General features: G+C 42.3%; 1 protein-coding gene across 1 annotated transcript in view; it reads left to right on the top strand.

Moving 5' to 3' along the window:
- The window catches only part of LTBP3 (latent transforming growth factor beta binding protein 3), an 84,838-nt gene that overhangs the window by 27,171 nt on the left and 44,677 nt on the right, over nt 1–12,990 (top strand). Inside the window, exons 4-6 of the mRNA XM_069739287.1 lie at nt 5,628–5,733; nt 10,024–10,116; nt 11,761–11,883. Coding sequence (XP_069595388.1) covers nt 5,628–5,733; nt 10,024–10,116; nt 11,761–11,883 — 322 coding nt within the window. The remainder of the gene's footprint in view (nt 1–5,627; nt 5,734–10,023; nt 10,117–11,760; nt 11,884–12,990) is intronic.

The raw sequence follows: 12,990 nt of genomic DNA, 5'->3' as shown, positions 1-12,990 counted from the left end.
TCTGCCTGTATGTCTCAGCAACGAGGACACCAAGAAATGGGCAACACTGAAGTACGTACGTGGCGTGGTCAGCCAAGGAAACTTAGTGCAGCAGATGAAAGATACATCGGTAGAAAATCGGTAGATGTCCAGCAGTTGCATCAGCTCACAGCTGGGAGCAATCAGTGGGACTCAGCTACAACCATCTACTGTTCGAGGATGTCTGGCCAAAAGTTGGCTTCTTGAAAAAATTGCAGCCAAAACCCATATCTTTGACATGAAAAATCACCATATAGCCTTATTTTGACACAAGCTACTTATTCTTCTGTATCTAAGTTTTATTACCTATGATCACCTCACTCTTCCTTATACAGATCCCATCTTTGCTCCTCAAGTTTTGCTTCTACTCTTCTCCATGCCTTCACGTATTTTTTTTCTTTTTCGCTGTAGTCATTTATTTAGCGACATCTATCTGCCTTCATCCCTTACATTTATTTTTAGTTTTATAGACATTCCTTAATTTGGTCTGATAGCTCTCTGAGTATTTGTGACACATGAAATCATGGTAGAAAAATGCTAAAAATAACACCAAGTAGAACAGCAAACATAGCCTGTGCTACTTTTCCTTCATGTCACCATGCTTCTGGCACATACTCAGTGGTACAGAGAAGGAGAAGGTCATTCAGACAGCCTTCTTCTATTCCCATAGCCTTTGCTGGCATCATTTCCCAAATCTTACTAAAGCAAAATCAATGCATAAACCATTGTTTGTTGAACAGGGAACTACCCCTTGTGAAAAGTAATGCCAAATAGAACAAGACCTCACAAGCACAAAGTTTGGGCTCTAGTGGAAGTAGTGTGAAAAGTAGCCCAATATTTGTGCAGTACCAAGCTCAATCCTATTAGGCTACATTCACATTTGCGTTGTTGGGCGCAGCGTCGGCGACGCAACGCAACCAACAACGCATGTACACAACGCAGCGTTTTGCGACGCATGCGTTGTCTTAAGATCCTACAGATCAGGAATTTTGGCGCAGGGAAAACGCTACAAGTAGCGTCCTCGGCGCTCTCTCTTGTGCGTCTATATGACGCATGCATCGTAAAAACGCAATACAACGCATACCAGTGCATGTCCATGCACCCCCCCATGTTAAAGATAGGGGCGCATGATGCATGCGTCAGTATGCGTCGCCGACGCTGCGCCCAACAACGCAAATATGAACGTAGCCTTAGACAGTTAATGTACTAAAAATTAGACACTTCAAGAACAGAGTACTAACGTGTATTTACACTGGCCAACCCTCAGGTGTTAAAAGACCACCAATTCGCTGTCATCTAAAAGACTGTCTTGACAGGTTAATTTCAATTCCATATTCACAGAACGATCATTAATACGATCATTCTGTGAGTATAGAATATCACTGTTCTCGGCAGCACATGTTTACCCATGATTATGCGCTAGAGAGAAGCGAGATTTTTAAGCATGCTTAAAAATTATTTCAACTAACAAACCTTTTTCTCATTCGTTTGGGTGATTTGCAGCCGACTTAGACTACTACTCGATTATGAAAAAAGGAGCATTCCTGAAAAAGTTTTCATGTTTGCATCCATCATGCACTGGGCAAAGCTAACTGACAATTCATTGTGGTTTCAAGGGATCTACTATTGATGACCGTTATCAAATTGGTGGAGGTCTGACACTTGGCACACCCAACAATCAGCTGTTATTAGCAGTAAGATGTAAACATTGAACCAAGCTGAATAGCACAGCTCCATGCACTGCGTAGTGCTCGAAATGGAGAACTGCAAATCAGTTCCTACTCAAAAGAACAGTCTCTGTTCTGCAGTACCTGGCAGCGGCTGCTACACATTGAATGGAGCTCCATCTGCCAAAAGTGCTAAAAAAAGCTGATCGCTGGGGATGCCACTGGTGCGACCCATCTGATGTGGATGATCTATCCTGAGGACACGTAATCAATGTTAGATGCCTCCCCAAAAAATCCTTTCAAATTGGTTTCTTCAGTAAGCACAGAGCCAGCTGATAGGGAAAGCAGTATTCGATGGTCAGTACCCAAAATAGGAAAGTTGGCTGCCACGTGGTGAACTGTGTAGTCTTGTCACTGGTGTAGTGTCCCTGCCTGCCAAGTTCTCTTGGAGGGACACAACAACAGGAATTTCCAAATTAAACATTCCTTACCCTGCCCCTCCAGGCTTGTGAAGAGAGAGCCGGAAGACTGGCAACAGACTGTACATGGATGAACAAAAACAAGAAATGTAATACAGTGCAAAAAAATTTATATTCCTACTAACTGAAGTAGCGTGTCCTGTCAGTAATGTAAGTCTTACTAGCTCCGACGGTATCCGTATCCCCCAAAAAATGAAACCCTAAAAAGGTAGGAGATTTGGCATTGTACAAAGCACTAAGGGACATTAAGACTCGTTCTACACATTAGGCTACGTGCAGATTTTATTTGCAGATTTCTCCGGACACAGGCAAGGGATCAGTGCATTCTGATCACTATTCATATCTTAATTGACATCGCCTTAAATTAATCACAGCATTGCGGAAGACCAGCCATGTTCAGTGTCAGTGTGCACTGTCATCGCTGGCTCCTGTCTGCAGCACAGTACTCAGCGGTGGCCACAGTCAGGAACCAGAGATGAGGACGTTCGCTGACACCACAGGAGCCAAGTGGCGCACTGCTCACGAAGTGTCAGTGTGCGCTCTTCTTGATGGCTGATGCTTGCAGCCACCCCTCGATATTGTGCTACAGACAGGAGCCAGCGATGAGAGTTCACACTGACACGGAGCACGTCTGGGCTCCTGCAGTGTCCGTGTGGAGGTACAAAGCCCGATTGAGTTCAGGTAGTGCATAGAAACTAAATACCGCAGTGTTTTGTTTTTTTTTAGCTGGCAACTAACCCACTAAAATCTAAACTACAGGTATGATGACTATAGAGGTTAAGTCACCTAAATACTGTGGTGGTTTCTAAATACGGAGTTTATTCAGGTAAAATCTGCACCAAAATCGCTGCCGCCTCACCAACCACCCGAGCTGCCGCCTCACCACCACCAGAGCTGCCGCCTCACCAACCACCCGAGCTGCCACCTCACCACCACCAGAGCTGCCGCCTCACCACCACCAGAGCTGCCGCCTCACCACCACCAGAGCTGCCGCATCCCTGACCTTCTGTCTCTTCCCCAGTATCCCGTTGAATGTAAGTCCGCAAGGACAGGGTCCTCTCTCCCCTCTGTACCAGTCTGTCATCGTAAATTTGTGTACTGCAAATTATATCCATAACCCTGTATGTAACCCCTTTCTTATGTACAGCGCCATGGAATTAATGGTGCTATATAAACAAATAATAATAATAACATGTGAACTTAGCCTTTGATAACTGTCCATTCGAACTTTTTCCGCCAATAGTGACCTCTCCAAACCGCCATACACATTCAGCTGAGCGGTCACTGACCGCAGGAAGACAACTGACACCGTGGAAGTGGTGGAGAGCCGCTGCTAGGCTTGGGAGGATAAAATACTCATTTTTGTAATTAATCATATGACAAAGTTTTCTAAAACAAGTCAACACCTTTAAGTTGTGCCTCTTTTTTAATCCTTGTAGACAAAATAATATGATTTGCCAAGAATAATTCAGCATTCCGGTACCATGGAGAGATAATTGTAATCATGTTTCCCTCTCTATCCAATACATTCTGAATCAGGAGGAGACCATAAACGTGAATGAAATTGTTCCAAATGGCAATTAGGTGTTACTTCAGCCTCACGAGGAACATGAAAACTTAAGTTCAAGGATCACAAATATAAGTTTTTGAAAATGCATGTTTAATACAGATAAGGGCAAATAGTTTTATTAGAAGAAATGAAAGATCAAAGTTATTCTACGGCTACGATATAAAAAATACTTACTGTGACTTGTTCTGATGCTACAGTCATGGCCATAAAATGCAGAGGGGTCAAAAGTTAATATCCCCTAATATCACCTGGAAATAATAATTGCAGAAAGATGGTTTAGGATATCTGTAAATGTGAGTAAATAGTCAAAGACATTTTCAATATGCCGTGACACATAGAAAACTTGTCCCAGACTGATTTTTGGAATTGTTTTTTAATGGAAGATGGCATATTCTCATGTATCCTATTGACAAAGCTTCCAGTTGCTGTTCTTCCACATTACTCATGCAGAATGTAGAAGGGTTTCCAAAAATGTTTTTACAGCATTTACTACTTTAATTGCCTTGCTCTATCACATAAATTCAGATCCCGCCATGTGAAACTTTTGTGCATTAGCCGCAAATATTTTTTTGCAGACAAATAACAAATGTGTGACTGATGTGTTATGAATGTAATTTAGTGTAGGAATGTGTTCACATTGTGCTTTTTTCCCACATTCATGGGGATGGCGTCCGAACCCCCCCCCCCCCCCACAGAGCGGGATTCGGACTTATGCACTGATAAGGCCAGAGACTGTAATGGTGCCAACCAAGTGAACGTGCACTATGACATGCATGATTTTTTGGGGTATACACCTACGGGAGGCAGACGTAGTAGACCGCATCTGGGTTTCCGCCTCCAGTGGGCGTATATGCCCGAAAATGATGCACGACAGAGAGCACGTTCGCTCTGTCGCCACCATAAGGCTGCTTTCACATTCAATTTAGTTACACGTTTAGTGGCCCCATCGGACAAACGTCCCAATCCCCCTGTAAAACGGGATTCGGATGTATGTGCCACAGGGGCCATAGACTATAATGGTGCGCTGATGTGCCTCATTTTCAGGTTTAAACACCTACTAGAGGTAGACACTCACATCTGGGTGTCACTCTCCAGTAGGCGCACAAGCCCGAAAATGATGCACGTTATGTCAGCGCATATGCCCAAATCTCGTTTTGCAGAGGGATCGGATGCAATCCCCGATAGGACCCATGAATGGGTGCCTGAACACAATGTGAAAGCATCCTTATAGTTTATGGCCTGTCGGCGCATATGTCCGAATCCGTTTTTTTTTTTTTTTTTTGGGGGGGGGGTTCGGACACAAGCTAGAAATGTAAGGGTGCTGCCACATTAAGCTTATCTTCACATGGTGAGTCCTGTCGGCGCTTGTGTCCGAACCTCCCCCCCCCCAAAAAAAAATCGGATTCGGACGTATGCGCCGACAGGACTTACTATGTGTAGATAAGCTCAATGTGAAAGCCCCCTTACATTTATAGCAATTAAGGCTACATGCTGAAAACCATATACTCTTCACCTGCAGTGTTAAACATTATCCCAGAATGCTGCAGAATGTATGACCTGCAGTATGTAACACCTCCCCGACAATTCACAGACGGCAGCGAACACTTACAGTATATACAATATGTGCATACCGATTGCTCTGCATGTATCTTGTGCAGAAAGACAAAAATAAGCTATTTTATACGGTTTATGGAACAGGTAAAAAAAAAAGTAAAATGAATCACAGTAGTAGTATGTTACCGGTTGTACGCCTTCATAGGTTCAAAAGTTATGGACTCCATTGTTTTCTTTTTAATGGGGTTCAGGCTGTGGTTCAATGGGTCCGTTCAACCCTAATAATTATGTCTTGCATCCTAATTATTCTGTTTGATTTAATGTTTCCTCCTATTGCAGTGTGGCTCTAACCCTCTACCTGGACTAACAAAGGAAGAGGATTGTTGTGGCAGTGTGGGAACATCGTGGGGACACCATAAATGTAATAAGTGTCCTCAGTTTCCATGTAAGTATAAAGTAGAATTAAATAGCACACTTATTTTTAAATGTGTCTATTTTTCATGTTCAATTGGACACACAATGCAATAGTGGCTGCAGAGTGGAAAAAATGTTTGTTTTTTGTTTTTAATTTCACCTATCTGTTAGGAAGATATTAGCAATCGAATTATTTGGCACATTATGAGTTAACTTTTTTTTTTTTTTTAAGTCCAAGTGAGTTATTTGATACATTTCACTAGGGGTGTGTACTTCTTCTCCCTGTATGATGCTGACCAATCATAAGCAGGCAGCCACACACTAGAGAAAGAACACACCCCCACTATAGGTTAGACCAGGTTTCTCAGCGTGTTAAGTGTAATCACTTATGTTTGATATGATGAAGCAGCTTGTAATCTCTCTGCAGTGAGACCAGGGCGGTCACTCCATCTCACACAGGAGCAGCCTGTTCTGGTCTACTCCTGTGTGAGATGTAATGAGACCCTGTATGGATCTGCAGAGCAGTTACAAGTTGCTGTGAGCACAAGAGACAGTAGTGTGATTACTGACAACTCTGGAAAGGCAGTGTTGGGGGAGGGGCAGTACAATAGTGCTGAAATTGCTATAAGAGGCAGAGATCTGATAGCAAGGATTGTAATGTGACATAGATAAAATCAGCTGTACTGCCCCTCCCTCACAGGGACCTTATCTGAAAGATGGTAGTCATCTGTGCTTTCTAATCATGCAGGAGGTAAGACCAGAGATCAAAGCTGTCTGTCATATATCTCACACACTGAGAAACTTGCTCTTAGCTATAGCAGGGATGTTCTGTACTGTGTGGCTACCTGTTTATGATTGGTCAGCATCATACAGGAAGAAGTGCAAACCTCCAGTGAAAACGATCTGATATCTGAGCTCAAAGTTGGTTTAAGACGTATAGGCAATGCATTGCTCCCTGGGCAAATAGACTCTTCATAGAAGAAGAGAGCAGGTTCTCTTGTGCAACATTGGAAGTAGCAAACCCGGAAGGCAATATTGACCCATGCAATTCATGTGACTAGGCTGTTTAAAGATTTCTATAAATGATACTTCTAATAGGTGGCACCACAGAACCTGGTCTCTTTCTCAGTGAAGAAACAGTTTCCAAATTTCATGGCCTTGACATTCTGCTCAGATGGAAGAAACACTGTTTGTTCTAGCTTTTTCCTGTTCGGACAGATTCTGAACTCTGCAGCCAAATAACGATTGTCAAGAGGCTGCAGTGGTCATTTGATCCTCCTGCCAAACTATAAGTTTAGGAACCTGGCAGGATGGTACCAGAAGTGGTTTGATTGATAAATTAATGTTTGCCTCTTTTTTATTTCTTCTAAACCACCCTGAGCCAATTAAAAGTGTTGTCTCATATAATTAAATTGTTAAAATTGCAAAGTGCGCTGAAAAATTCAGAGCTGCTGGTCTCCAAGGCAAGGAGTGTGATCTTTTAAGCTGTTTGCTACAGTATGTACCTTGCCCACCACCTGAAATAAAGCCGAAAGCGGTATATACTGTTTAGTATAAAATGTGCTGCTTACCCATGATATGTAAGGATAGATGAGCCCACCACACAGCCCCGACGCGCGTTTCGTGTAATTGGTTTCTCAATGGGAAGATATATTGGAACGGATTCAGACTCTACACTTGATAAACATTTATTCAAAGTGACCTATAGGTAGATCCTCATTTTAGGTGTAGCCTTAATGGTTTCATAACAGAGACCTACCTTATGAATTGTTAGTTCCCATGCCTAGACTATAAAATGATGAATATGAAATGTTACATACCACAAAAGCAGAGTAAAAATGCACTTTCCTATTGTACAGTCATGGCCAAAATTTTTGAGAATGACACCAAAATTTTATTTTCACATGATCTGCTGCCCTCTGGTTTTTATTAGTGTTTGTCTGATGTTTATATCACATACAGAAATATAATTGCAATCATATTATGAGTACCAATAGGTTATATTGACAGTTAGAATGAGTTAATGCAGCAAGTCAATATTTGCTGTGTTGACCCTTCTTCTTCAAGACCTCTGCAATTCTCCTTGGCATGCTCTCAATCAACTTCTGGACCAAATCCTGACTGATAGCCGTCCATTCTTGCATAATTAATGCTTGCATTTTGCCAGAATTTGTTGGTTTTTGTTTGTCCACCCATCTCTTGATGACTGACCACAAGTTCTCAATGGGATTAAGATCTGGGGAGTTTCCAGGCCATGGACCCAAAATCTCTATGTTTTGTTCCATGAGCCATTTAGTTATCACCTTTGCTTTATGGCAAGGTGCTCCATCATGCTGGAAAAGGCATTGTTGGGCGCCAAACTGCTCTTGGACCGCTGGGAGAAGTTGCTCTTGGAGGACATTCTGGTACCATTCTTTATTCATGGCTGTGTTTTTAGGCAAGACTGTGAGTGAGCCGATTCCCTTGGCTGAGAAGCAACCCCACACATGAATGGTTTCAGGATGCTTTACAGTTGGCATGAGACAAGACTGATGGTAGCACTCACCTCTTCTTCTCCAAATAAGCTGTTTTCCAGATGTCCCAAACAATTGAAAAGGGGATTCATCAGAGAAAATGACTTTGCCCCAGTCCTCAGCAGTCCACTCCCTGTACCTTTTGCAGAATATCAGTCGGTCCCTGAAGTTTTTCCTGGAGAGAAGTGGCTTCTTTGCTGCCCTCCTTGAAACCAGGCCTTGCTCAAAGAGTCTCCGCCTCACAGTGCGTGCAGAAGCACTCACACCAGCCTGCTGCCATTCCTGAGCAAGCTTGGCACTGCTGGTAGTCCGATCCCGCAGCTGAAACAGTTTTAAGATACGGTCCGGGGGCTTGCTGGTCTTGCTTGGGAGCCCTGGAGCCTTTTTGACAACAATGGAAGCTCTCTCCTTGAAGTTCTTGATGATGCGATAGATTGTTGACTGAGGTGCAATCTTTGTAGCTGTCATACTCTTCCCTGTTAGGCCATTTTTGTGCAGTGCAATGATGGCTGCACGTGTTTCTTTAGAGATAACCATGGTTAACTGAAGAGAAACAATGATACCAAGCACCAGCCTCCTTTTAAAGTGTCCAGTGATGTCATTCTTACTTAATCATGACTGATTGATCGCGAGCCCTGTCCTCATCAACACCCACACCTGTGTTAATGGATCAATCACTAAAACGATGTTAGCTGCTCCTTTTAAGGCAGGACTGCAATGATGTTGAAATGTGTTTTGGGGGTTAAAGTTCATTTTCTGGGCAAATATTGACTTTACAAGTACAGTAATTGCTGTTAAGTTGATCACTTTGACATTCAGGAGTATATGCAAATTGCCATTAGAAAAAATGAAGCAGTAGACTTTGGAAAAATTAATATTTGTCTCATTCTCAAAATTTTTGTCCATGACTGTAGAGGGGCCAAACTAAGGGAATCAGTCTTTATAATTGGAAGCAGATGCGATACAGACGAACACAGCCAACATGTAATTTACATGATTATCCTGAAAATGCACATTATGCAACATGATGGAGCGGAAGCATTGAATCAGGACCTCAGATAAAAGAAATATAACACTTGTGAATATTACATACATTTTACGTGGAATATCTTTATCTTACTCTATACATTAACACAATTCAGACCTAATATTCAAAAGCACCATAATGTTAAAATCCTAATATATCAAAAACTATAAAAACTTTCAAAAATGGTCAATAATAAATTACCGTACTTGACTTTATGGATATATTTCTTGGTCAGAGACTGTAAAGCAGGCGTACTGTAGATGAGCTGCCAAGGAAAGGCTGATACCACATAATGCCTCGAGGGATCAGCTCAGGATATTAGGATGCTGCTTGAATCCGAACTGGAGTAAAGTTACTATTTTGTCTCGTATACACTTTTTACTTTTATCCTTTTTTTGCTCTTTTTTTTGCAGCTTTGACCTTATTGGATTCTGTATTTTAATGTTGTTACAGGCAACTGTTAAACTAGAGTTGAGTTGAGTTAAAAAAAAAAAAAAGTTCCTGAAAATCGAGACCCATGAAGAAAAAAGGTTCAAGAAGGCTTTGGCAGAGTAGAGCCGGTAGAACGCAGATCACTTTCTCTGCTTATACATATCCTTTCCTCCATCCCCTCCCTTTCTTTTTTTCTCACTTCTCTCAGAATTTGGATTCAGATTTTCCAGAGCTGTTGGAAGTAAAATACATCAGACAATAGCGAGGGGGATGGAAGGGTGAATGAGGTGTTTTTAACTATTTATGCATAGTGTATATAACTTTTTTTTTTTCACTTTTTTTTTTATAGATTCTGGCACACAGAAAACTGCACCATTCCGAGGAGAGCTTGGTTCAGACTGTATACAGGGCTATAAAAGACTCAACAGCACTCACTGCCAGGGTAAATATCACATAACCAGTGCCTGCAGTGTACTATATACTGTATGCTAGCCAGTGTCCACTATATACTAGAATATATGAACACATTATTGATATATGATCATTATATGTCATTTGTTGTGAACTCCCTATACTTACGGAAACTAGATTCTAGTATGACTGTTTATACTGTTTATAGTTAAAGGATTTTCTTGGGTTAAAAAATGTTTCTATGTTGAAATGTACAGCCCCAATTCAAAAAAATAGCTGGGATACTGCCTAAAATGCAAAAAAACAACAATGATTTGGAAAGGTCCACAGTAGAATATAGAACGCAGATCTGAAATTGAAAGTTACACATTTTCTACTTCATTTGAAGAAAAAAACTAATTTAGAAACCAATGGCAGCAAAACATCTAAATGAAACTTTGAACTGGGTTAACTAAAAGTTGGAAAAAGTAATTTATAAAAACAGATAAAGGGACATTTTTAAACTAAGTCACATGACTTTATATAAAAGAGCATGTTGGAGAGGCAGAGTCTCTCGGAAGCAAAGGTGGTCAGAGGTTCACCGATCTGTGAGCAACTGCATATAAAATTTGTGGAACAATTTCAGAAAAGTGTCCCTCCCCAGAGTACAACAATAAATGTATACTGGACTCCTAAATTAATAAAGACTAGTGATGAGCGAGTATACTCATTGCTTGGGTTTTTCTGAGCATGCTTGGGTGGTCTCCGAGTATTTTTTAGTGTTCGGAGATTTAGTTTTCATCGCCGCAGCTGAATGATTTACAGCTACTAGCCAGGCTGAGTACATGTGGGGGTTGCCTGGTTGCTAGGGAATCCCCACATGTAATCAAGCTGGTTAGTAGCTGTAAATCATTCAGCTGCTGCGATGAAAATTAAATCTCCGAGCAGTCATAAATACTCGGAGGACACCCGAGCGTGCTCGGGAAAACCCAAGCAACGAGTACACTCGCTCATCAGTAATAAAGACCCCAGGCCATAGACAATAAATAGAGATCTCAGACTTGGCTCTCCAAGACCTATCTGGCCAAATACAGACACCAGGACATGATATTAGAGTCCGGAATACATGACTGGCACTTACTGTGTGACATACCTTTATGCTTCCATGATTGAGACTCTCAAATGCCAGAAGTTAGCCAGACATCTTTGGTGCAAACTGACCCCAGACTCCTAAAATATACCAATTTATAGCATGTATTAACATTTAAAGAGGTTGTCCTGGACTTTAGTATTGATGGTCTATCCTTGGGATAGGTCATCAATGTCTGATTGGTGGAGGTGCAGCACCCAGGACGATTAGCTGTTCCCAGTGTCGGCTGTAAAGCACAGCTCCATTGATTGTACACTGGCTGCGGCCGGGTACTGCACATACGCCAACTATTAAAATCAATAGGGGTCGGACGTGCAGTACCCGGCTACGGCCACTATTCTGTTAACGGAGCTGGGCAGCCCTGCAACTTACGCCGGGAACAGCTGATTGGCGTGGGTACCGGGTGTCGCATCCCCACAGATCAGACATTGACGACCTATCCTTAGAATAAGCCATCAAAGTTAAAGTCTTGGCCAACCCCTTTCAATGTAATGAAATATTTGAGTACATTAAGCCATGAACAAATAATATCTGCTCTTCTGTCAGATATAAATGAGTGCAGCATCCAAGGAGTATGCCAAAATGGAGAGTGCCTGAATACGCAAGGAAGCTTCAGATGTGCGTGCAAACATGGATATGTCTTCATCACTTCTCAGATGCGTTGTACACGTAAGTGTCCCAAAATGTACTCTGGATGACAACACATTCATAAAAGATTTTTGGAAATTCTACTTGTGGTATACATGTGGAATTTTGATAGCTTTTTATTCGACTTGATCAAGGTGATCAAAAACAGCAATGCTCGCATTGTTAAATGTATTTACTGTATAATACTGCTTATACTCGAGTATAAGCCGACCCGAGTATAAGCCGAGGCACCTAATTTTGCCACAAAAAAATGGGAAAATTTATTGAATCGAGTATAAGCCTAGGGTAGGAAATGCAGCAGCTCCTGGTAAATGCTCTATACAAAATATGCCCCATATAATGCTGCATAAAGGTTGATGATCGCCCCATAAGATACTCCATAGAAAAATATGCCCCATATAATGCTCCATAAAGGTTGATGATGGCCCCATAAGATGCTCCATAGAAAAATATGCCCCATATAATGCTCCATAAAGGTTGATGATGGCCCCATAAGATGCTCCATAGAAAAATATGATCCATATAATGCTCCATAAAGGTTGATCATGGCCTCATAAGATGCGCCATAGAAAAATATACCCCATATAATGCTGCATAAATGTTGGTGATGGCCCTATATAATGCAGCATCATATCAGTGCAGTTTATGCTGAAAAGATTATATCCTATATTGCTGCTGCTGCAATAAAAAAAAAGGCATACTCACCTCTCGTCGCTGACCGCTGCTCCTCAGCGTCGCTGGCTCTCTGCAGTGACTGTTCAGGCAGAGGGCGCGCACTAATCACGTCATCGTGCCCTCTGACCTGAACATCACAGCCAGAGGACGTGGAAGACAAAGCGTGGCGGTGGAACGGGGACAGGTGAATATTACAAGTGTTGGGGTCCTGAGCAAGTGGCGACACAGGCACCTGGCCCCCATAGCACGCCGGTGTCCTCGCCTGCTCAGGACACCGGCACTTGTCCTGCTGCCAACGCCGACCGCCGGCCCTGTCAGCAGCCACCGGGAATACTTACCGAGGCTGCAGGGAAGCGCGGACATGTTCCAGAGATGCCGAGGACCTCCGCACTGGGACCGTGACTCATGTATAAGCCGAGGGGGGTCTTTTCAGCCAAAAAAAGAGCTGAAAAG

This window comes from Ranitomeya imitator, chromosome 9 (assembly GCF_032444005.1).
Source record: "Ranitomeya imitator isolate aRanImi1 chromosome 9, aRanImi1.pri, whole genome shotgun sequence".
Taxonomy (NCBI): Eukaryota; Metazoa; Chordata; class Amphibia; order Anura; family Dendrobatidae; genus Ranitomeya; species Ranitomeya imitator.
This window is presented reverse-complemented; position numbering and strand designations above follow the sequence as displayed.